General features: G+C 43.3%; 1 protein-coding gene across 2 annotated transcripts in view; it reads right to left on the bottom strand.

Moving 5' to 3' along the window:
- tmem94 (transmembrane protein 94) overlaps positions 1-26926 on the bottom strand; it is a 59896-nt gene that overhangs the window by 27492 nt on the left and 5478 nt on the right. For both annotated transcript variants that reach the window (XM_041973171.1, XM_041973172.1), the window contains exons 3-10: positions 22140-22259; positions 21365-21492; positions 17919-18055; positions 17143-17348; positions 12728-12879; positions 12279-12381; positions 11512-11598; positions 5372-5488 (exon numbers count right to left, since the gene is read on the bottom strand). In XM_041973171.1, the coding sequence (XP_041829105.1) occupies positions 5372-5488; positions 11512-11598; positions 12279-12381; positions 12728-12879; positions 17143-17348; positions 17919-18055; positions 21365-21492; positions 22140-22259 (1050 nt within the window). The remainder of the gene's footprint in view (positions 1-5371; positions 5489-11511; positions 11599-12278; positions 12382-12727; positions 12880-17142; positions 17349-17918; positions 18056-21364; positions 21493-22139; positions 22260-26926) is intronic.

The following is a 26926-nucleotide window of genomic DNA, read 5'->3' as shown; positions in this document are numbered from 1 at the left end:
CTGGCTCTTGCCGAAGGCAGGCACTTTTTCTTCTCCCTCCTCCCCACTCTGCCTTGCTACTTGTCCTGTCATCTCTGAGCCTCTCTCTGCATTTCTGTTCTGAATCTAGAATCTAGAACCATGGATCTGATCAGCTGGTCTCTCCTTCGGCTGGATATGTGATGGATTCCTGGGGAGTGTGGAAGGTCATGTGTCTGTCCATTCCTACGTTGAGGATGTATAGGACAACTATACATTTGGATTCATGATAAGTGGGTTTCTGCTGTTTGAAGCGGCGGTTTCCTGGTGTATCGCAAAATTCGGACACTGTCGGCAGCCACTGGCAAGCTGCCGGATTTCTGTGCCGTATGTGTCGAGCTATGAACAATCAGACTTGGTGTTGCAGGAGCTTAATCGTAAACTGGAGGCTATTCTAGCTCAGAACAGCAAGCTGGTTGCGGTTCCGGAGCTCGTACGCGGGGTGGACACCAACTTGGAGAAGTTGTCGGCTCGGCTGGATGGAAACTGACCCACAAATTCTGAGCCAGCGAGACCACTGAAAGACTCAAGGCAGACGAAACAGCTCTGGCCTGAAACTAAAACAAATGCTGTTATCTGATTCGGCTTCCTGTACTGGCCTTGGATGGCTGGTTATCAAGTTCTCCTGGAAGGTTATGTTGATGGATGCTCAGTCCTCCCGCCCTCCCCCCTCCCTCCTCTCGGGCAGTGGACTTTTTCTGGATCAGCTCCCAAGGACGCCCCACTATCATCAGGTGACAGAGACTGGAGAAAGAAACTGGGAGAAAGTTCACAGGCTCACTTACTGTACACACACACACACCACACTCACATACACACCTCCCTAATGATTCACTGAGCCCAGAGCTCCTTTCCACTGAGAAGTGCAACCAATTTGCAAACTTTTTTAGCCAAAAAATTAAAACAATTAGGCAAAATATTAATTCCACACAGTCAAACAAGAAAATTAGTCTGTGTCTAAAACCCAGAAATAATTCTGATGTCATGTCACAATTTAAAATGGTGAATTTAAAAGTCCTACAAGAAACAGTTTGGCATTTGAAATCAACAACATGCACTCTGGACATGATCCCATCCGACTTTTTAAAAACAGTTTTTACCTCAGTAGAAAGTGATCTCCTACTGATAGTTAACAGCTCACTGGCATCAGGCATTTTTCCCAAGTCACTAAAGATAGCTGCTATTAAGCCTCCTAAAGAAAAGGACTCTAGACGCCTCTATAATGAACAACTGTAGACCGTCTCTAACCTCTTTTATTTCCAAGATTATTGAAAAAGTTGTATTTCACCAGCTTCATGACTTTTTAAATGAAAGTGGAAATCTTGATAAATTTCAGTCCTGCTTCTGACCTCATCACAGCACTGAAACAGCTCTGGTCAAAGTGTTAAATGACTGGTTCTGGTCTAGTATCAGACCTGGTTCTGGTCTAGTATCAATCCAGGTTCTGGTCTAGTATCAGTCCTGGTTCTGGTACTGTATCAGTCCTGGTTCTGGTCTAGTATCAGTCCTGGTTCTGGTCCAGTATCAGTCCTGGTTCTGGTCTAGTATCAGTCCTGGTTCTGCTGGATCTCAGTGCTGCGTTTGATACTGTAGATCACAGAATCCTGTGTTTAGGCTTTCAGGGGTTGGACTTTCTGGAGCGGTCCTTAACTAGTTCAGGTCCTATTTAGAAGGCCGGGGTTATTTAGTTCCGATTGGCAGCTATGAATCTGAGCGAGTGGCCATGACTTGTGGAGTCCCCCAGGGGTCAGTCCTTGGATCTCTTCTGTTCAACTTGTATCTGCTCCCTCTTGGTCAAATATTACAGAACTATAGCATTAATGATCAAAGTTATGCAGATGATACACAACTTTATGTGTCTCTGTCACCAGATGACTGTAGTCCAATAGACTTACTGTCTCAGACTCTGGAGCAAATAAACACCTGGATGAAGGAGAATTTTCTACAATTAAATGAAGACAAAACTGAGATTATTCTGTTTGGTAGCAAAGAGAAGAGGGTCAGCATTGGTAAACACCTGGAGACTCAGGCTCTTAAAATCACCGACCAAGTTGGTAACCTTGGAGTGTTGATAGACTCAGACCTGATTTTCAGCAGCCACATCAAAGCTTCACTAAGAAGCTTTTTACCATCAACAGGATTAAAAGTTTAGTCTCCCAATAAGACCAGTAGAAACTCCTCCATGATCCATCTCCAGTAGGATGGATTACTGTACTGGTCTTTAACAGGACTTCCCAGTAAGACCAGTAAACATCTGCAGTTCATCCAGATGCTGCTGGAGTTTTAACCAGGACTAAGAGATCTGAACACATCACACCAGTTTTTAAATCTTTACACTGGTTTCCAGTTTATACTGGTTTCCAGTTAGTCACAGAAAAGATTTAAACCCTTCTGATGGTTTACATTCAGAACGGTTTAGGCCCAGAATCCATCTGATATGTTCAGAGAATTTAAACCTAGCAGAGCTCTTAGATCCAGAGACTCTGGTCACCTAGTCCAGGCCACAGTCCAGGCCAGAGTCCAGACCAGGGTCCAGTCCAGAGTCCAGACCAGGTTCCAGACCAGAGTCCAGTCCACAGTCCAGGCCAGAGTCCAGACCAGAGTCCAGACCGGGGTCCAGACCAGAGTCCAGACCGGGGTCCAAACCAGAGTCCAGACCAGGGTTCAGTTTAGAGTCCAGACCAGAGTCCAGGCCGGGGTCCAGACCAGGGTCCAGTCCAGAGTCCAGACCAGAGTCCAGGCCAGAGTCCTGTTCAGAGTCCACACCAATGTCTAGACAAGGGTCCAGTCCAGAGTCCAGACCAGAGTCCAGGCCAGAGTCCAGACCAGAGTCCAGAGTAGGGTCAAGTTCAGAGTCCACACCGGTGTCCAGACCAGGGTCCAGACCAGAGTCCAGGCCAGAGTCCAGACCAGGGTCCAGTTCAGAGTCCAGACCAGAGTCCAGGCCGGGGTCCAGACCAGAGTTCAGACCAGGGTCCAGTTCAGAGTCCACACCGGTGTCCAGACCAGGGTCCAGTCCAGAGTCCAGACCAGAGTCCAGGCCAGAGTCCTGTTCAGAGTCCACACCAATGTCTAGACAAGGGTCCAGTCCAGAGTCCAGACCAGAGTCCAGGCCAGAGTCCAGACCAGAGTCCAGAGTAGGGTCAAGTTCAGAGTCCACACCGGTGTCCAGACCAGGGTCCAGACCAGAGTCCAGACCAGAGTCCAGACAAGGGTCCAGTTCAGAGTCCAGACTAAACATGGAGAAGCAGCATTTAGCTGTTATGCTGCAAACAAGTGGAACAAACTGCCAGTGGAGATTAAACTTTCACCAAATGTAGACATTTTTAAATCCAGGTTAAAACATTTCTTTTCTCATGTCTATGCATGAAATCTACACGGAAACTTTTTAACTCATCTTGCTTTTAATAGTTTTTTTGTAATTTATGATTTTATTGTGATTCTTGCTTTGTGCTGCTGCCTTTTACTATTTCTTATTATCTGTAATGCTTTTGTTTTATGTAAATAAATTGTCCTGTACATGAAATGTGCTGTACAGATAAACTGCCTTGCCTTTGTCTTGCCTAAAAAGCTACACTGAGTCGGCAGTCCGCAGATCCAAGGGGGGAGCGTTCCAGAGTCTTGGGGCAACTGCCAAAAAAGCTTTGTCACTCTTGGTTTTTAGCCTCGTACGAGGTACAACCAGCAAGTCCTGGTTGCAAGATCTAAGGGACCTACTGGGAAGATACCACTAAGAGTTTCCTGATATAAGCTGGCTCCTGACCATTTAGGGCCCTATTAGTACTAGAATCTGAAAATGAACTCTGGGAGAAACAGGGAGCAAAAGCAACTGACCAGTAAAGGAGTAACATGAGTAAAAGCCCAATGCGCTAGTCAGAGCTTTTTGTAGCAGCATTTTGTACCATCTGTAAATGGTCTAAGGAAGCCTTGTTTAAGAACATGAATAAGGAGTTACAGTAATCCAATCTCGACAGGAAACAAAAGCATGGACCACGACGTGACCTTGGACAGGAATGGTAGTTTATAAATTGGTTGATAAGTGATCAATAGAGAAGGGTCTATACTTGGACCAAGGACAAAATTACAATAGTCTGTTTACGGGGGCACGTAACACAAAGAACATCTTTAAACAGGTTGCAGGCAAAATATCTAGACAGCAAGAAGAAGTTTTCATGGAGCCCACTAGCTTTGTGAGATCTGGCAGAGAGACCGGCACAAAGCCATCTACCTGAGCCCCGTGGAGGCCCAACCTCTGGCATGTTGTCAGAATGAGGGACGGATGGGGCGTGTAGGGCGTGTAGGGCGATGCATCGTTAGACATTTCTTTTTTGACAGGTTCTTTTCTGATTATGCTGTAATGAATAACAGGAAAATTAAATATTTTATTTGTGTTTCTTATTGGATTTGTTTTAGGGTTTATTTCGCAGGGACATGATGTCATGTTTTTAATTTATGCTATTCTTATTCTATTGTTTTATTTTACTATGCTAAAAGGCCCTGTCCCTATGTTAACCTCTATCACTGTAACGGTTAAACAAGCCAGATGTAAAAAACAAATATAAACATATGCACTGAATAAAAAGTTATATTATTTGATCAGCCGTTAGGTTGTACCACAGTTTCTTCATGAAATCCGCCTTGTAATCCTGCCCTCTGTTGAGATCAGGATAATCCTGTTTTTTCTGAATCAAAGTTATCTGGATTCTGCTCAAAAGTTTTGAACAACCCAAACTGAGGGTTTTATCTGGACCAGGATTGGATTATGTGATCCAAGTGGATTTTGGAATCAGGAGTTCAGTTTTGAACAAAAGATTTGCTGCCCTCCATCCTTAAAGTTCTGAGGTTGTTTTTCCTGGAGCAAAAATGTTGGACTGAACACGTTGTTCCTGCATTGTTTGCAGAAGCCTCTGTCACTGGATTCTCCACTTCCTCCATCCTCGCCTCCGGATTTTTCAGTTCAGCTTCTGGTTAAGTTATCCAGTTTCACAGATACCATTTAACTCCTTCTTCGTGTCCTGCTTTTATATCTGCATGGGTGGCGGTGATGCTAGCACGTTCATGTTGGTATGCCCATTAGCCTCCCCACGCTGACTGATCCATTCGCTACTAAAGTTGCCATTTCATCACTTTTCTTGATATTATAACTCAATCTTGTCTTAGTTTAGCTTATATTTCCCCAGATTCTTTCACGAACATTTATCTTCTAACTTCATCCAAACTGGAAAAAGTGTTGGTCTATATTTTTAACAAAAAGACATAGCTGACTAATGGACTAAGGACAGAATTACCTGGAAGAACCAGATGACGTTTTACTGAACATAAAAATCTCTGTTAGTAACCAAGTGTTTCTCACCAGGCCAGCTGGAGATGCTCGGCTGAACTCGGCGAGGACCCTGGCCTCTCCAAAGGCATTAACCAGCACCCACATCAGCGGGAAGAGCAGGGGCAGGATTGGCAGGACACCCATCAACTTTAAATATAATTCAGACTGACATGTTAGTAGTTTCAAGTCATTTGTCATGTGTAAGATGGCAGTGAAATGCAGTCGTACATGCATCTGAGGTTGTGCAAACCCTTTACCATCAGTAAAAAACAAAAGCAACAATTAAAAAGACAATAAACAAATAAGCCACAGTGCAATGATGTGCTGCTACACAGACTGACAGTATGTACTCTATATGTGTATGTATATATATATACACACACACACATATATATAGATATATGTATATACGCTAGCTCTGGGCACATTTAAGCGTTAATCGCGTGTTAACGCGATGCTTAATTAACGCTGTTAATTGTTTTAATCGCGCGTAATTTTTTTTTTTTGCGGGCCGCTGGTTTTGACCACAGAAACATGGCGTCCATGTCTCTCTTCCCTGCTGCAGCGGTGCATCTGATGTAATCAGGAGAGAGCGGCTTTATTAAGATGAAGAGACGTTTTCTGTAGAAGAAGAACCAACATTTATCTTTGTCTTTTTTTGTTTGTTTTTTTTTAACCCTGTGCTGTCCAGCATCCTAACATACAGAACGGTGGTCTGTGTGCCATATTTTGCTTGACAGATTTGCTCTACCAAGGGAGACATGTTATATAAATGGCTGCTAATAATATTTTTATTATTTTTATTGTAATCTTATTTTCTTTAGTCTTTATATGTCAGTACCGAACCTGACAGGAAGTTAGAGGAAGAGGGAGAAAACGGAGAAAAGTACAGGATTAAAATGTGTAATAACAGTTGTCTAGGCTGCCTAAAACACACCTAAAAAACAATATAAACTACCACAGTACTACATGATACATAAAAACATAGGATAATGATGATATGAAAAAGTACAGTAGTCATCAAACGTAGCTGCAGAGAAAAGTACCAACACACACACATCAGCAACATCTCGTAGAAGCAGATGGAGAGATGAGCACGTGTGCTGCACGGGGCCCCCAGACTGGAGTCCCCGGCGCAACGGGGCAGGGGCACCCAGCATCACAGGGCGACGGTGAACAGGCCCAGCAGGTGCCGGCCGCATGGAGGGCAGGCACCCCACAGGCCCAAGGGCCACCCATTCCCCCCAGCAGAGCCCTGCCCAGGAGCCCGATGAGGCCCGACCACCCCAGGCAAAACCACCGCCGGCCACATCAACCCAACACTAAGGCTAGGCACCCCAGGGACAAGATCATGTCCGCATGTGTCCCCCCTCAAAAAAAACAAACAAAAAAACAAAAAACAAAACCCTTTTCCCCTTATAGTGGCAGCTCTCCCCATGAGTGAAATGAGATTTCCAGCGAGCAAGATCATCTTCTATGGTCTTAAGAAGGTGTGATGTAATTAAGTTTTGTTAGTTCTGAGAGCCTGGAGGGAATATTTACACCCAGGTATCTAATGTTACCTGATTGTAAGGTGATGTTGGGTAGATTATGAAAGCTACAGTTGATGGGTAGAACTGTACTCTTAGACCAGTTAATGGAGTAATCTGAGAGTGATGAGAATTTATTAATTAGTGAGATTGTTTCAGATAGAGAGGTTTGTGAGTTCTGGAGGAATAGTAAAACGTCATCAGCATAAAGGCTTATTTTATGAAATATACTTTTGGACTGAATGCCTTTAATAGCTTTATTTTGTCTAACTGCAGCAGCTAACGGTTCAATAAATATAGCAAAAAGTGAGGGGGATAGTGGACAACCTTGTCTGGTACCCTTTGTAGATTAAAACTTGGAGAGGTTTGTTCATTTGTTCTGACACTCGCATTAGGAGAACTGTATAAGATCTTAATCCAGTTAATGAAAGATGGTCCAAAGCCGAATCTGTTTAAAGTAAATATTTCCAGTTAATACGATCAAATTCTAAAGAAACTATTATTGTTTCCAGGTTATTGATGGTAAAATAATCTGTTATATTAACTAGTCTCCGCATGTTAACAGAGGAATATCTGCCCTTTATAAAGCCTGTTTGATCAGGGTGTATAATGAGAGGAGTTACTTTCTCTAACCTTCCAGCTAATGCTTTGCAGATTATTTTAAGGTCACCATTTATCAGTGATATGGGTCTGTAGCTAGATGGTATTGTGGGGTCTTTACCTGGTTTTAATAGTACAGTAATGGTGGCAGAGTTTATGTTTGGGGGTAAGTAACCATTTTCCTTTATTTGTGTCACCATTTTGAAAAATGTAGACCAGAATTCTTTATAGAACTCAGCTGGGAAGCCATCCGGACCTGGGGCTTTTTTACAGGGCATATGTTTAAGGGCTTCATGTAGCTCCTCCACTGTGACGGGGGAATCTAAGGCTGTGACTTGTTCCTGCTGTAAACCTGGAAGATCTATATTGTTAAGAAAATGATGGATATCATTGTCTGATGGATCTAAGTGTGATGTATACAGAGTTTTACAGAAATCTCTAAAGATGTTGTTTATTGCATCTGGGTCATGCGTAATATTACCTACTGAATCTTTAACAGCTGATATGGTAGATTTTTCCTTATTTATTTTTAACTGATTAGCTAAAAATCTTCCAGATTTATTACTGTGTTCAAATGTCTCCAAGCGGAATCTTTGCACCAGAAATCCTGTTCTCTTGTTGATTATTTAATTTAATTCCAGTCTAGCCTTCCTTATTTGGGTCATCGTTGCTTCATCTGGTGAAGCACTGTAGGCGTCTTCTAATGATTTAATTCTTATTTCTAATTCTAATATTTTTGAGTTTTCGTTCTTTTTTTTATGTGATGTAAAAGAGATGATTTTACCTCGCATTACCGCCTTCCCTGCTTCCCACAGAACACATGCTGGGACTCCTGGTTTGTCATTGTTTTCTAAGTATATAGCCCATTCTTTTGTGAAGTAGCTGATAAAGTCGGGATCTTTAAGCAACGCTGTATTAAATCTCCAGCTTTTAGCTGATGGTGTGATTCTCGTGTTCCTCAAAGTAAAGGAAACTGGTGCATGGTCGCTGATAGTGATGGGGTGAATCTGGGTCTCTGAAATCTCACCAAAGAGCTGCTAACCAGAAAATAATCTAGCCTAGAGTATGAATGGTGAACTGAGGAAAAGAAGGTGTACTCTCTGATTTTAGGGTGATAAGACCGCCATATATAGCAATGTCCAGAATCCTCCATATATTGTTTAACAGTGTTTGTGGATTGCCAGTTTCGATGATTTACAGTGTTAATAAATCTACCAGCTGAGCCCAGAACCATGTTAAAATCCCCTCCTGTGGTTCGTGTGCTATCTGTGTGTGGGTGAAGAAAGAGTGAAAGACGCTGATTTCTGTGAATGTTACTTTTCTATTTATCAGAATGGCTACCCCTCTCTGTCTGGAGTTATAACAGGCTGAGTAAACATGAGGAAGCTGAAAAAAGAAAATGAATCCATAAAAAATAAGCCCATATTTGTGAACTTTAGAAACTGGCAGCATTATTGTCTATTGTGAACAAACATTAAATTCTATGATTTAAGTCCAGTGAGTCTGATTAGCATTTATATCACTGAGTGTGGATACATATCTGAGGTCAGTAGAGCAGGGAGTGGTGTTATGGCCACGATGTAGCTGTCCATTGACGTAAAGCTTGTCCACCGAGATGACAGCGCGGGCTCCTCCGTCCAGGAATTTTCTCCTGATGGGGAACAAGATCTTGCGACGCTCCAGGATTTCTCTGGGAAACTGATCACTCATGCTAAGGTCAGTGCCACGAAGCTGTCTGCCGCAACGCTTCACCTCCTCTTTTTCTTTATGGAGAACGAATTTAGCTATCGGCCTGGGTCTACCCTCCGGTTTCTTTCCCTATGCGGTGAACTCGATGAAAGGAGATGGCTTTTACCTTTTCCTCTGGAAGTTTCAAGCTGGTTCTGATAAATGTTTTAACAGCTGCCTCTGTATCTTCCTCCACCTGCTCAGGGATCCCTGAAATAACTAAATTATTTATTTATTTATTATTTATTAAATCTCATAATACGAGCCTGAAGGTCTGGGACTAACTCTTTCATTTTGTTTATTTTCCACTGATAGTCGGCTTACTCCTTCGGTGAGGCTTTCCACCGAGTCTCTGAGGGCCTTGTCCTCCGTAGCAACAGCTTCCACCTGCTTTTGGCTTTATTCCAAACTTTCTTTTAAAGATTGAAATTCACGATGAAGAACTTACAGCAGGGAGAGCCGGGCATCAAGACTGGATAGCTTCCCGTCGATTGAGATTAGGATATCAGTCGTATCGCTGCCAGTTGGAGAAACTGGGCTTGTTGCTTCAAGGGAATCTTCCGGGCGAACCCTTTAGGAGCCGGTTTTGGAGCTCGTCGTCGTAGCGTATGACTTCCCCATCACGATCCGCTGGAAGCTTTCTTCAATGAAATCCGTCAGGCTGGTGAGATCTTCTTCGCTGTGATCCAGTGTGACCGGGTTGTTGTGGTTTGGAATATCGACCCCCTTTTTTTAATATATATAAATATATATTATTATTTTAACTTTTCTCTGATAGCTTGGGGCGTTTGTTTTCATCCTGCCGAGTCTTGCGTTACAGCATGCTGTAACATGCATGTTATCTTTGTCTAAACTCATGCAGATGACAGAACATCAGGATTTTTGGACGGGAAACTGCTCCCAAAAGACAACGATAAACTTCTTCTGCCTCTGGTTCGGTGAATCTTGGTCATATTAAGATGAAACTTCCAGCTGTGGAATCTGTGAGATGTGAGCTTTCAGTAGAGGAGCCGTTTGTTCGTGTTCATGGGGAAACATCATCTGTGTTTACATGTTTTTCAGACTTTGTGTACCTGGTCTTTTAATTATTGTTGTCTTAACTGTGTTTGTTGGTGATAGAAATGGTTTTGCTGAGCTGGTAGCTGAGATTCTGGACTTTCTGTGGATACCACACATGTTTATAGTTCCATCTACAGACCTGACGCTACACCCGGAAACGAGATGTTAACCCTTAACTCCCGGTAGCGGAGGCTGCAGGTGCAGAGGTAAAGCTAAACAGTCAAGCTAAGAATGAAAGTTTAGAGAATTTATATCCAGAAATGTGGATAATGAAGCAGTGAAGGTGCATGGATGGAAGTTATTGTGCATATTGTGAATATTTCTCTCTCCTCACCATCTAGAAGCTGTGAGATTCTCATCCTGCTTTCTGTCTGTTCACCTGATGCTGATATTCATCACATATTGTTCCTTCTGTGTTTAGAAGGAAGCAGCTTCACAGCTTTAAATCCATCCTGCTGACTTTTTACCTTTTAGTTAGTAAATCCTGAACATTTCATCCTTCTTTCTCGTAAATATTTGATTTTATAAACATATATGAAGAAATATTTTAACTGTTGGTGTTTAAAGAGAAAATTGCTGCTAAACCTGTTTATGTGTTTAGTGCAGGGGTCTGCAGCCTTTCCAATCCAAAGAGACATTTTTCCCTCAGCCAGCTAAATAAAACTACTTTAGAGACGCAGATGTTACCAGACTTTTCAAAAAGACAACTTAGAATTATTGATAAATATCTACTATACTACTACTACTACTATAGGACATTTGTTGTCATTTAAGAAGAACCACATTTTTATTTCCATTTTTAGGTTTTAAAATAAAGAAAAACATAAAACCTTTATAAAAGAGGATAAACAGACTTTCTTCTAAGGGACGTAGATATTTGTGGAAAATGATGGAAAGTAAATGAGACATTGTGGAAGGTCCAGAGTCGCAGGTTGCAGACCCCTGATGTTTGTAAACCAAAATTTACTGTATTTTCTTTATAAAGTTGTAGGCCTTCTTTTAAAGGAAAGAAACATTTTACGTATTAAAATGCAATTAAAATTTTTAATCATTGCCCAGCACTGTTATATATATTTATATAAATATAAATATATATATATATATATATATATATATATATATATATATATATATATATATATATAAATATATATATATATATATATATATATATATATGTGTGGTTCAGATGTGAGCAGTGAACAGAGCAGAGCAGAGTCTCTGTCAGTTCGTTATTATTTTTCATCCTCTTACCTGAAGCTGAATGAAATTGTAGGGTCCAGGAGTGAGGCTGGGGGCATCACAAAAGAACCGGACCGTGTTGACCAACAGAAAGGCGACCTACAGGAGAGATGGGCAGACAGAGAAGTAGTGACGTTACGCCTGACACAAAAGCCCCAAAGCCTGCATCGAGTAAAGGGGCGTGTCCAAATGAAGCAAAGTCCATATTATGTTCCTGAACATCACATGACCAAAGACAAATGAGGCCCCGTTTCCCCTGAATAACACAACTGTCTCGTGTGATTCAGCTGTTGAAAAAGCCGCGGAAAATGCAAGAAATGCTCAGTGTAATTGTGTTACAACACATGCACATGAAGGAAGCAGAAGACATCAGCAGATAGGATAATTTCTTGATAGCTGGACATGGATGGATGGATGATGGATGGATGGATGGACGATGGATGGATGGGGGGACGATGGATGGATGGGTGGGTGGATGAATGGATAGATAAAAATATATTACTTTATTCATATATTTTAATATATTTATAGATTTACAATACAGTTGCATCATTGTGTTTAAATTTCCAACAATAGTAGTTTACACATTACCAGGTGGACTGCTGGACATCAAGTGACCAGCAGGTGGCAGTACCGCCCAATCAGCTGTTAAAAGGGGCCTTGTGTAACGACACTTTTGGCGATGCAACTGGTCAGAAAGACTCAACACATTCACGGGGCTTCATTATACCCCCACTACAGAAAAGGCATCCAGCAGGAAAACGGGAGGGAAATCTCACCAACACGACAGGACAGATGAGTTTAGTGATGGTGGACTGGACAGTAAACCTCTCATTATCCAGCGCTGTGATTGGACGGGACAGAGCAGACTCCAAGCTGTTCCTGGTGGCAAAAGATAACAAAAACAAACAAAAGTGAAGCTTTTCAGAAGAAATACTGGAAGATAATCTGTATAATAACAGCATAGATATTCTGTTTGGTCTGTTTGGTAATAGAATAATACCCAGAATAATATTTATTCATTTGTTTTCAGGGTTCCAGGCAGTGATGTGAACAGAAACCTGCTCTATCATAACTACATTCAGGGAGGTATGAGCACAGGAACATGTGCAACCGCTGAGTCAGGTGATTCTGTAATGAGCTGATGACTTGGACTCACATGTCGGCCAATCACACCTTTGTTATGAAAAAAAGGAAACACGGACCAGGCATGGCCTCGTCTTTTTACCTGACCAGGTCCAGAACAGGGGTCCGGATCACTCTGAAGAGCCGGTGTTGCTGGGGGCTCTGAGGTCCTCTCCTCTCCGTGGCTCGGGGTGAAGGAGGTGGAGAGAATGGAGGGAACAAATCTCCTGGTTCCAACACTATGTGCTCATCGTCCTGAGAAAAAACCAGCTGCATTTTAATGTCCTGCTCCTCTGCCTGGAGGGGGCGCTGTGCAGTGGATGATCTGGATTGTCAGCAGTGTTGTTTTCGTCAACGATGACGAATTTATTTCATTGATGAACCTTTTTGTCATGACAATAACGAGAAGGTGACGAGTTAAAATGGCTCTCTGATGACGAAAACATGACAAGACGAGATGAAAATGTTCCAGGGCTAATTGTCCGACATTAAAAACACGACATTTCTGCTTACTGCGAGCGCGATCTGTCAGTCAGCGATGCTGCGGCACCTTGGCCACGCCCACCACCTGACGTACAGCGTCACACAGACGAGCAGTTCATTCATTCATACGTTAACCTTTCCTGTTTTCCTCTTCTGACCGTGGTTGGAAGACACGGAGATCCTTCTTCTCCAGGGCTGAAGCAGCTTTCTCTTCGGGGTGAACTCCCTCCTCTACACGTGTTAACGGGGTGAAACACAAGGAAAGGAAGGCAGCGGCTGCGCTGAGAAACGGTTTTATTACAAGATGCATGTTTCCCTCCGCGTGCACGTTCATTCACGCTCACACACACACTGAGCTGGCTGAACCACACACACACAGCAGTTAGACACATCCCATAACACACAGAGTAGAGATGGGATTTATGGCTCTTTGGAGGGAGCCGCATCTTGAGGAGCCGTTCCTTTTAAAGAGCCATTCAAAAGACTGGCTCGTTCTCACAATATCTTACAAAATTTCACAATATGTAAGAATGACAAAAAATCAAAATATGTACCTATATAAAATCTACTATACAAGATTAAATAATTATAGGAAAAATATGGATAAAAAAGGATAAACCTGAGCAGTCAGTGCAAATTCTAGTAAATGTTTTGGACAGAACTCACAGTTTTTGTTTCCAAACAAAACTTTCTGCCCATAGATGCTTCACATGAATGGAGCGTGTTGGACATCAGACTTATATTATGTCACAAATGGTATTTATTTTATTTTCATTTGACTCAACTTTACTACTTCTTATTTAATTATTTGTTCATTTATTCATTAAGTCTTTTTTAGCTGGAAAGGGGGGAGGGGGGTTGGGCTTGGCGTGTGTGTGTGTGTGTGTGTGTGTGTGTGTGTGTGTAAACGTGTGTGCGTGTGACTGTGTGAAAGATTTCATTGAGTGTTTTTATTCTTATTCTTATTCTACTTTGATGTATGTAAAGGCTTGTTTTATTGAACAATGAGATACGAACTGAGATATGCATAAATGTTTTTAATCATGTAAAGAACTTTGTGTTGCCTGTGGCATGAAAAGCACTTTATGAATAAAGTTTGATTTGATTTGGTTTGATGACAGCAGTGTCAAAAATTTGTATATAAAAAGAATGGCTCACAAATGAATGGCTCACAGCTGTAAGTCGGTTCCCATCGTTCATTTAAAAGAGTCGTTCAAAAGAATCGATTCGTTCATGAACGTCACATCTCTAACACAGAGGAATCATGGCGGCAGCGTGGATGAAGGGGTTTTCGGTGGAAGCGAGGAAACGATATATGGACATATTTTAACTATAATCCATCATCATTTTACTGGCAGACCAGGTCACGTTGAGCATGTGTTCCTCATCCTTTGCTCATATTTTGGACATGTGTGTGTTCAGGGTGGAGTTTTACACTTCAGAAAAGTCTCAGAAATAAAGCCACAGTTACCAAATCAGGATGTTGTTGCTCTTTGCTTTTTAGGAGAAACTGATTCCAGTATTTGCTGGATAGAAACCTTCTAAGTCTAAAACATTCCTTTTAATTTAGTAATTATTGATGAAAATAACCAAACAACAAGCTCACAATGTGTTGCTATATGTTGAACTTATAGAGCAGCTATTTTCTTGTGTGACATGTTTGTATCATGAAAAATGTTGAAATATAGAAATAAAAGTTTCTGTCCAGCAGCAGGTAAGTAACACGGCAGCATCGCGTCGCTGTTGATGGGAAAGTCTCGGCTAAAGCTTTCAGTCTGGTAAAGGATCTGGTTATTATGTAAAAGCATTGAGGTTAACTTGTTTTGTCAATTACTTGTTAACCTGTCAACCTAGATTCCACTTTTTAATACGTATTATTAACCTAAATTAATTTGTTAAAAACTAATACTTTTTTTTATTTGACTAAAACTGGACTAAAACTATCAAACTTAGAAATGACTAAAATGTGACTAAAACTAATAAACATTTTCGTCCTGAAGACTAAAACTAAGACTAAAAGTGCGATGCTGCTAAAAGCAACACTGATTGTCAGTGATGGACAGCAGCCTGGTCAGCGCCCGTTGCTCTGCCACAGACGTCCGACTGTCCAGATCCATGCCAACGACAGAGCCTGCCTTCCTCACCACCTATATGGATATGGAACTTCACCCACTAAACCAGTGTTTTCAAACTTGTTAAGCCACGACCCCCATCATAAAATGCATTGTTGTTTGCAACCCCATGCAATGACGTAGTGGTTAATTGTGTGATATCAGATGGGTCATCCTGCAGCATCCTCTAAAAGTGAGGCTGGGAAACTGTCAGAATCTTCATAAATATAGAGGATGAAGTCGCTTTTGGTTCACCGCTGTAACAAGGCACCTACATGCCCAAAAAAGCCCAAATCTGCATTTCTTTCTTTTAAGCTGGAATTTTTAAACTTGATCATGTTTGAAAACTCCTTCATTCATTCATTATCTGAACCGCTGCATTCATTAAGGGTCACGGGGGAAGGTGGAGCCTATCCCAGCATTTAACAGGTGGGAGAGGCAGGTGCACCTGGACAGGTCGCCAGTCCATCACAGGGCCAACACAAAGAGACACACCATTCACACACACACTCACTCCTAGGAAGAAATTAGACAGGCCAGTTGACCTAACATGATGTCTTTAGACGGTGGGAGGAAGCCGGAGAACCCGGAGAGAACCCACGCATACACGGGGAGAACATGGAAACTCCACACGGAAAGGTCTCGCCCCCCAGGTTCGAACCCCCAATCCCCACCCCAGCTGAGGCTCGAACCAGCGACCTTCTTGCTGTGAGGCCTGTTTTTATCTAATGGTCTTTCTTTTTCCTTTCTCTTTAGTTTTAATTTTAAGTTATGCATCTGTGGTTCTGTAAAGCACTGTGGACCACCCTGTCGTTGGGTTGTGCTATGCAAATAAAATTTCCTTGCATATTCAATAATGATTTAATTTTGACAGCCCTGGTAAAAAATCCTTAATTTATTTAATAAATGTAGGCTACGTAATTTTTAGATTCATCTGGCGACCCCCGTTGGGGTCCCCACCCCAAGTTTAAAAAGCACTGCTCTAAACTCTGTCTTCCTCCCCGGATCTGCTCCAAGCTCCTTTGACTGCCTCCAATTTGACCTCAAACCCAGTGGTAGCTAATTCTGTGAGAATCTGGATTCAAATTAGGAAACGTCTCCATGGGGCCTCAGACCTCACCCCCATTGTAAACTTTTACTTATTTCTGCTCTCATGCACTGATTCCACCAATGAGACTTGGTTTGACAAGGGGATGACTAAACGTAAGGACCTTGAACACCAAGCGACTTTTATGTCCTTTTCTGGGCTTTCAAAGAAAATGACTTGCCAAAATCCCACCTGTTTTGGTTGTTTCAGAGAAGGCATTTTATTCAGAATCAGAACCCTAAATTCCCCTGGAAACTCAGGTTGAATTGTTACTGGCTCTTGCAACTCATTTCTAGAATTTACAGCCATCGTTTTGATTACTGAGACTCCAGGATCCGGTTCTTAGGAGCAAAAGCTTGGAACCACCCTGCTGGACAGTTATTGGCAACAAGTCTTATGGTTGGTTCAGTCCTTCCAATCTGTGCGAGGCACAGCTCCTGCAGTGTAAAGTTGTACACAAAGCTCTGTACACTAACACGAGTCTGTCCCGGATCTACCCCAACGTGACTGACTCATGTAATGGGCCCATTCCCATAGGCTTTGGTTCTGTCCCAGGCTTGCCACGTTCTGATCTGAAATCTTCTCTTAGCACAGTATATAACACTGCTATCCCTCCTGATCCTCTTTTGGCTGTGTTCGGTGCCCCAGCAGCCTTTTACCTCTAAAGTCATGAGACTGTTCTAGCCTCTGCCGCCCTGTTGGCCAGGCGACTCGTACTCCTCAACCTCCATCTCTAGCAGGTGGATGAAAGAGGTGCTGCTGTCCATTAGACTTGATATTCTGTGCTCGAGGCCCAAACTCATGCATTTCCAACACATGAATTTAAGTAATGGTCACCTTGATTCCTCTGAGCGAAGCAAATGCCTCCTGTCCAGGTCTCAGAGCAATGATGTCTCCCTCCACCAGCAGGCTGACAGGCAGGTTAACCAGCTGAGAGTCCCGGTAGGTCCAGTGGAGGGACCATGAGGGGGACGACGGAGTGTACAGGTCAGGATAAAGAGATGGAGCCCACCTCACATCCCCATCACATCCTGACAGGTAATCTGGGATGAAACATAGGACAGAACAGGGGACTAACATGAGAGACGTCTCACTGATCTGATGAGTCATGGTGGACATTAGGAGTTGAAACCAGACAACAGTAGTAGCAGCAGTAGTCTTTATTGTCGTTTCAGCCACATACACAGCACACAGTGAGAGGAAACGTTTCACTGGAAGCAACTGGTGTTAAACAGACCATTAAAAGGCAGTAAACAATACAGACAATATAATAAATTTACACACACTGAGAGCCACACGCACACGGTGTGCATACACACACACACCCATTACTCACGCTCTCACATTCATTCACAAACTCCCACATATGCTGACTCAAGTTGCAGTAACGTGTAAAGTTAAACAGCAGGTCTATACATCACCGTTAGCATGCAATCTGGAAGCTTTGAGGGTGCAAAAGCAAATAACTATGAGTCTCCAGGTTTGTGTCATTAACACCAAACCCTGTCACTTCTGAAGCAAAAATATCAGAAATAAAACACAGATTTCACTTGTGAAAGACCTTTAGTTGATGCTGGATCTACCTATCAGGGCTGGGAGCTGCTGTGACTCACCGCTGAGTTGTGTGACGATGCCTCTGAGGCGCTGGACCATCTCAGTCCTCCTCAGCCTCTCCTGATGCCTCACCAGCAGCAGGTTCAACAACAGCAGGAGGAGTAGAGCTGCAGCGTTTACCAGCTCTAAACCACAACTGGGAAAAATAAAGAGAAAATGCCAGAATGATCAGACATTTAAATAAAGATTATCTGGCATAGATCTGAATCGCATTGACTAATCCCACCATGGAAAAGGATTCTGCAGCATTGATAACTACTGTAGCAGCACTCCCACTATGCTGGGTTCAGCAGCGTTTCCAGGAGACCCGGACCGGTCTCCACAGAGTAAAACTACTTATCTGGTCCTTCAGTTTTCTAATCTGCTCCGTTTCTCTGACACCTTGAAAACTTTCTACTACATGTTTCACAGCCTGTTCCTCTTCAGCTTTCTGAGAACACTTCAGTAGGCGCGAGGTCGCCTGATGACCGATGTGTGGTTGATAGAGGTGAGGAGCACCACATTACCATCTAGAGCTGACTGCATCGCTAACACTCAGAACATGTTCAAAATTTATTAGGCAGGTAAGAACCTGTTAGAAAAGAAGAGAAGAAGATGTAACTGAAAACATGGATCAGGTGTGACGTGGATCAGGTGGTGTGGATCAGGTGTGATGTGGATCGCGTGTGAAGTGGATCAGTTGTGATATAGATCGGGTGTGACGTGGATAGGGTGTGAATTGGATCGGGTGTTAAGTGGATCAGGTGTGATGTGGATCGCGTGTGAAGTGGATCAGTTGTGATATAGATCGGGTGTGACGTGGATAGGGTGTGAATTGGATCGGGTGTTAAGTGGATCAGGTGTGATGTGGATCACGTGCGAAGTGGATCAGTTGTGATATAGATCGGGTGTGACATGGATCAGGTGGTGTGGATCGCGTGCGAAGTGGATCAGTTGTGATATAGATCGGGTGTGACATGGATCAGGTGGTGTGGATCGCGTGTGAAGTGGATCAGTTGTGATATAGATCGGGTGTGACGTGGATAGGGTGTGAATTGGATCGGGTGTTAAGTGGATCAGGTGTGACATGGATCAGGTGGTGTGGATCAGGTGTGATGTAGATCGAGTGTGACATGGATCGGGTGGTGTGGATCAGGTGTGATGTAGATCGAGTGTGACATGGATCGGGTGGTGTGGATCAGGTGTGATGTAGATCAAGTGTGACATGGATCAGGTGGTGTGGATCAGGTGTGACGTGGATCAAGTGTGATGTGGATCAGGTGGTGTGGATCAGGTGTGACGTGGACCAAGTGTGATGTGGATCAGGTGTGAATTGGATCGGGTGTGACGTGGATCGGGTGTGACGTGGATCGGGTGTGACGTAGATCAGTTTAGACTGATGGATTAGTTGAGAAAAGTTCTCTCTTGGTCCAGATGGATCTTGGTTCACATTAAAAACTTGGATGAGTTTGGAACATCTTTACTACTCTGGATAAACTTCATGTCCTGACTCATGTTCTGTCATTGTGAAACAAAACTTCCAAGTTATAAAATCGACCGACAATCAGAAGTATTGAACATGTTCAATATTTATGACCAAAAATCTTCGTGTGCGAGGAAAGCCGACGACTCCTGAGTCATGACTGTGTGGGTTGTGAAGTGGAACGGAATGTAGTCAATCAGAGAGCAAGCTGACTAGAGAACCAGGAACGATGTAAAAGTCCGTGTTCACAGAGTACCGTCATAGCTGTTAAATGAGTATTTATCGTCACGTTCATCAGATCAAAAAATCTCTTATGCGTGTACCAGGCCCAGAGCGTAAATACGTACAACGATATGACCGCAGAGTCTGGACTGAGCGGGTTTTCAACCACCAGCAAGACTTACTGCATGGCTCATGAACTGGTTCTGACTTTGGTTTGCTGTGCTCTCGGAACTCTGGAATGCTCTCGGACCTTTGAGATGTTCTAGGACCTCTGTGATGGTCTCGGACCTCTGTGATGGTCTCGGAACTCTGGAATGCTCTCGGACCTTTGAGATGCTCTCGGACCTCTGTGATGGTCTCGGACCTCTGTGATGGTCTCGGACCTCTGTGATGGTCTCGAACCTCTGTGATGGTCTTGGACCTCTGTGATGCTTTGGGCCCGGCATTACAGAGACCACCAGAAGGAACCAGGCCCCGCCAGGAGGAACCAGCCTGTGCCAGCAGAAACCAGGCCGGGACAGTCCCTCTGCAGGTGCTAAATGGGTTTTCTGGCAATCGGCACCTTCCAGAGGGACCAGGCTGACAGGTCGGGGATCTCACAGCCAGCCTTCAGTCTTGTTATCATCGGTTCATCCCAACGTCACATGAACTTTCCTTCACTGGGGGAGAACAGGAAACACAACGATGTAGTTTGTAGCAACGTCCGGTTTCCCCGATGGAATCTCTGCTGATGATGCTCTAAAGCTGCAGGAGAACCAGGTGGATGTAGAGGCTGGTCAGTCTGGGTCCACCATGACTCATTCATTCTAAGACCCAGCAGAGTGGGACCAGAATGGCGGCTGGAGGTCTAGAAGTGATGCAACATTTAGGAAACATGTACAGGAGTTTTTATTTCTCCACAAAGCTTTTTTTAGTGGTGTCCCAGTTTCCGTCCAAAAGGCCTTTATCTCCTTGTCCACCTGGTTAATAGCGGTGATGGTGTCCCTCTGCACCTGCAGGACTTCCTCTGAGGACACGGCTGCTGCGGTACTGGGTGGAGTCTCTGGCCTCACCCTCTCCAATCACAACTGCAGCACCGCCCACCCAGCTGGAACACCAGGAACTAGAAAGAAATATTATTTACCCCTAAATAAACTGCTACCAGTCTCAGATGTATCTGTACATGTTTATTTTCTAGATGAAAACAAAGAACTAAATGAGCTGATCCTCCTCTCTGTTGTGTCTTCCCTCTGAAACGGTGTTGACAGCATCTCCACCTGCAGCCCTCCTCCACCTTTTTGACCTGGTGATGACCACGCCGTCCCCACCAGATAAAACCTGTTCTGGTTTTCCAACGTGGTCCATCAGGATCTCAGTCCCACATTTCAGAGAAATCCTCTTCTTTCCTCGTTTTCCTCCCAAGCCATCATGGAAATGATGTGATGAATATGTATTACAGGCGTCCACCTGAACTTTTATAGCCACCATGTGGGCGGGGCAAAGCATTCATGTGCACCAACTTCAGAGTTGATTCTGATTTATAAATGGAAATAGGTGTGGGACATACGCATGCTTTTATAAATCTGGAAGTTTTTGCGCGCTGCATATCCTGTTTTCCCTTCGTACGCCACCTGCAGTCTGCCTTGCTACGCTATTATAAAGCATCTTCTAAGCAGATCAGATGGCAGATTACTCATTACAACTAACTGACTTGAGGCTTGACTTGGACTTGCAAAAAAGTTCATAGCTAACTTATCACCTACCAGGTAACAGGTCACCTACCTGCCCTTAGGCTGGCTACCATGGCAACAGAAGAATCCTACTACAACCAGTAGAGTGAGGGCACCTCCTGGCCAATGGAGGCAAGACTGACGATTGCCATGGTAAAGGAAGTTATTCAACCACTGCTCCTGTTAAAACAGAAAAACGAGGAGGAGGAAGCAGAAAGTCAACCATGTGACCTCACTAAAGATTTAACCAATAACTGCATGGCTATCACTTTTTACAACAGAGCACGAGTAAAAAGTGACTTTCCACATTTAGCTTGTATCAAGGCATCTAACTAAAATACAGAACAGGAAATGATCATTTCAGGCAGTGGTTCTCAAACTTTTTCTGCAGCCCCCCAACCCATCAAGTGTCAGTGGATACTTTGCATGTACTCATGAAAGTGTCCCTATACTACAGAACCTGATAATGTAAAACAAAGCAAGCTGTTAAGATGAACACGTTACTGGAAATCGATCTCAGAATTAACACGTTAATTTATTAAGACGATAAAGTTATTACTCATGCCATGTTAAAATTATAATATGGCATTAACTCTGTGAGAGAAGCAGATTTCAGGCATGTGGGTGCTTCGTCATAGATGTGAACAGAATCCACCAAAAAACACTTTATCCTCCGTATTTCTGAGGATTCTAAGTTTTCCAGCCTTAAATGTAGAGGAAATGTAGAGGAAGCTGCAGGATGATGATATCATAACTCTGGCCCCCGCAGTTTGGGAACCATTGATTTAAGCTATGAAATGAAGTATTTAGTTATTATTTGAGTTTACCGATGGTGATGCTCTTCTATGTGCAGTCCTATGGTGCTGCTCCAGCAGACTGCTGAGCTGGTCCCGGAGCTTCTCCAGGGCCTGACTGGTTGAGAGGCCCAGAGACACACTGTTCTCCCCCTGCAACAACACATCCATGCCATCATCATTTCTCATATACAAAACAGAAAAGAGTCCCACATGTCATTATGATGCATAACAGATGCAGTCCTCATAGAAAAGAAATACTTTATTAATCCCTTTGGAGAGTCCTCAGGGAAATTTGGGATTCATATGACATAAATATTAATTTTAAGTTAATAAAGATGATTAAGATTGTCATGCCATCCACCCATCCATCCATTTATCCATCCATTTATCCATTCATTCATCCATCCATCCATTTATCCATTCATCCATCCATCCATTTATCCATTCATCCATCCATCCATCCATTTATCCATTCATTCATCCATCCACCCATCCATCCATTTATTTATCCATCCATCCATTTACTTATCCATCCAACCATCCATCCATCCATCCAACCACTTATTTATCCATCCATCCATTTATTTATCCATCCATTTATCCATCCATCCATTTATCCATCCAGCCACAGGTCAAAGGTGCAGCTAAGTCTCACCGGGGGAAGTGAATCAACAACAAACACCTGGAGAAGTCATCAAAGACACAGTAAGCAAGCAGATTGATGCACTATTTCAGGACTGTGACTTTATCTCTAAAATTAGTGAACTTTTGGTGGATTCGCTGATTGAAACCATCAAGAGGACTATTACAGACTCCATTACTGAATCGGTAAAAGAGTCATTAAATACGAACTGCAGAACACGGTTGATAGCCTGGATAGTTTAAAGAGAAAATACGATGACGTGGAGGACGTCCTAGACGAACAAGAGCAGTACTCTAGACATAACTGTCTGGTCGGATTTGGTGTTCCAGAAAACGACCATGAAAACACAGATGAACTTACAATGAGCGTAATAAAAAACACCCTCAAATTAGAGGTGAAACCTGGTCGATTAATCGAATTTTTAACATGATTCAACGATCATAAAAATGAAAGGATCAGATTATTTTTGTCCTTCGCAGTTTCCTCTTGTGCTGGTTTCAGTTGCAAATCGAGCGCAGCAGGAATTTCAGCACTCTGCTGCAGACTCCTCCCACAGCTGCAGACTCCTCCCACAGCTGCAGACTCCTCGCACAGCCCTCAACGCTTTAATTTTATTCAGCACGAGTTGCAAATACTTCGCCAGTTATGGGCTGGACACACGGGAGGCGACGTCGCTCCTTCTCCATCATTTTCTATCGAACTTACGCGATGAGGTGAAAATGGTTGCCCTCCTCCAGCCAAGAGACAGGCGACATTCATGCATGTGAAATGTTGCGCTTGTGCACGCAGACGTGCACACGGGGGCGACGTGACACAAGAAAATAGAAAAATGTTCAATTTTTGTGAGTCGCGACTAAATAATCCAGAGACACAGAGAGATAAACGTTATACACAAACAGAACTTTTTTCTCAGTTAAGACAGAGAACAACCCGGATTTAAGAAACTCATCAACACTTTGGACAAATGGCATCACCGCCATCTCGCCTCCATGTTAGTGGAGAGTCTCTCCTGCCCTGGATGATGAGGGTGGTGTGAAGGACGTGGCTACAGTCCAATGTTTCGCCACCACTGCAGACCTGTGCATGCATCATAGAGTCGGATATAAATGTCACGCTACATTTTATTGACGTGGATTTCAACGTGAAAACAAAATGTCTCCAGACTCATTTTTTCTAGATCACACCGGGCAGAACATAGCTGCTGGTCTGAGACAAACAGACAAACCAGGACCTGGTGGAAAGAAACTAGTCTGTATTGCCACAGATGAGGCTGTGTTTCTACTGCATCTGCAGTGAGTAAACATTGGATCACGTGATGTGACTTTCGTCTATATAATGTTGGTACTGATCAAGCATTGTTTGTCTTGAGTTTTAAGCCAGAAGGACACTATTTATACTTTTTGAAGCTATTCTAACCTTGAAGCTCAGCCAGAAATGGGAGTTGAAACTCTTTCTGACGGGACTCTTCCAGATGTTCCCAACAGACCTTCACAACACGTTTGGGTCTGCCAGGCCTGACCGTCATCCTCCCCCACCATCTGAGCCAACTCACCACCAGGTGGTGATCAGTTGACAGCTCCGCCCCTCTCTTCACCCCGAGAGTCCAGAACATGCGGCCGCAAGTCCGACAATACAATTACAAAGTCGATCATCGAACTGCGGCCTAGAGTGTCCTGGTGCCAAGTGCACATGTGGACACTCCTACGTCTGAACAAGGTGTTCGTTATGGACAATCCATGATGAGCACAGAAGTCCAACAACAAAACACCACTCAGATTCAGATCAGGGGGGCTGTTCCTCCCAATCACGCCCCTCCAGGTCTCGCTGTCATTTCCCATGTGTGTATTGAAGTTCCCCAGGAGAACGAGGGAGTCCCCGGAAGGAGTGCTCTCCAACACCCCTCCAAGGACTCCAAAAAGGGTGGGTACTCTGAACTGCTATTTGGTGCATAAGCACAAACAACAGTCAGGACACGTGATTCATTTATTTATTTATTTACTTTGAATCATGGAATCTATGTAATCTTGCTGGACCTGATAGGTCAGAAAACCCAACAGAAAAAGAAGGAAGACAGCAAAAAGAAGCAAAAGGGAAAGAAGAAAGGAGACAAAAACACCACAGACAGAAGCAACGACCCTTCAATCCACACCGTCACCAGACAACACCTTAGTGGCCCCGCCCGCCATACACTGCATGACACGCCCCCCAGAAGTTGTTTGTTTGTTGTGTTTCTTGTGTTTTGGTGTCTAAGTGCAATTAATAATGATAATAATGGATTAGATTTATAGCGCTTTTCAAGGCACTTAATGCACTTTACATTGTGTATCCATTATTCATCCACTCCTCACTCATACCTGGTGATGCTAAGCAATGTGTGTAGCCACAGCTGCCCTGGGGCAGGCTGACGGAAACATGGCTACAGCCTCTCCGACCATCACCAAAAATTCATCCACATTCATTCACCAGTGATGCCAACACTGGAGGCAAGGAGGGTTAAGTGTCTTGCCCAAGGACACAACGACAGATGACTGCAGGAGTGGGAATCGAACCGCCAACCTTCCGGTCATTGGTTGACCTGCTCCACCACTTGAGCCACTGATGTTCCATCATTAACACTGAGAGGCGAGTCGCCACAGGATGCATCCGAGGAGGCCACTAAATGGCCCCCTCTGCTCCACCCCGCATGGCGTGCACACCTCCCAAGTCCCTATGTGTGTGTGTGTGTGTGTGTGTGTGAGAGAGAGAGAGAGAGAGAGAGAGAGAGAGAGAGAGAGAGAGAGAGAGAGAGAGAGAGAGAGAGAGAGAGAGAGAGAGAGAGAGAGAGAGAGAGAGAGAGAGAGCAGAAAGAAGAGGGGTCTGGGGATGTAAGTCCTGAGGGAAGCAAACTTCCTTCTGGATGTTAAGCCTCTAGTGGCATTAGGCACCCCCGCTCCCCGGGAGGTCCCCCAGGGCAAGACAGGCCAGGAGAGGCCGCCCCCCATGACCGGGCCATTCAGCAACCACCAACCACCAGTGAGAGCAGAGCCCTCAATATACTCAGAGTCGCGACACTTCCGGGTTACTGTAGATGTCCGATAGTTCCACACACAAGATCAGACTGCGTTCCATTCGTTTTCAGAGGGAAGTCGATGCAATATCAGGCTTATAAGTCAAGAAAATGCATATACATTCTGTCAGACGTCCTGCATTAAAATAATTATGTCTGTTCAATGTGAGACGTTTTTGTTTAAATGTATTTTGTCTTTGTATGTTATAGATATTGTCCTTTTACCCCCCCGGCTGCTCAAACTGTGAACAATAAAGTTTGCTCTGTTTTTTAAGTTTTCACCTCTGCTATTTGGGTCCTGCTTCCACCTTATTCAGACGGACAGAAGGTTTATTTTTATGATTTCATTATGCAAACTGAAACTGGTTTATTTACTTTACTGTCTTATGTCTTATGTTAATAAAAAGTTTGTTTTTTTAAGGTTTCACTTGTTTTCTTGTCCTGTCGGTGCCAGTCCCACCAGTAGGTCAGGTGAGTTTTTAGTTAAACCAAGTTGTTAATGAGACTTTTCCTTTTACATTCAAAGCAAAGCAACTTTATTTGTACAACACAATTCACCAACATGGTGATTCAAAGGGCTTTACAAAGACATTCAAATAAGAATATATGAAGCATCATTTAAAATAAAATACAAAAAGGGAAGAACATAAACTAAGCATGATCAAGTTTTTTATTTTAATCCAGCTTAAGACAGACGCTGCAGATTTGGATTTACATACAAACCACTGAAATGCAGCTGAGAGACACAGTCCCGCTGAAGAGGATCTTTGGTGTTGTCTGCATTGTGTCTTTGACTTTAAGTCCAGTACTGTTGGGACATTACATGCTACCACACGGCTGGCTTTAATAGATGAAAGTAAGCCCTAACAAGCTGATCATTTAACCTTACTAAAGTGTATTGTAAGGATGGTTATCAGTAAGAAATATAGAGGCTAATGAGGAGCATCATGTCTGGTCTTTAATAAATGCTAGCTTGTTGGTTGAGATGAATATTTCCCTCTAAAATGTATGAAATCATTGTGCTGGTTACACTTATTTAATCTATTGTTAAACTTGATCATCACTTAAATCAACATTAACATAATAATTCATTCATTGCCAAACATGTATGTGTTCATTTGGTTTCCA

Source organism: Melanotaenia boesemani, chromosome 21 (assembly GCF_017639745.1).
Source record: "Melanotaenia boesemani isolate fMelBoe1 chromosome 21, fMelBoe1.pri, whole genome shotgun sequence".
Lineage (NCBI taxonomy): Eukaryota > Metazoa > Chordata > Actinopteri > Atheriniformes > Melanotaeniidae > Melanotaenia > Melanotaenia boesemani.
This window is presented reverse-complemented; position numbering and strand designations above follow the sequence as displayed.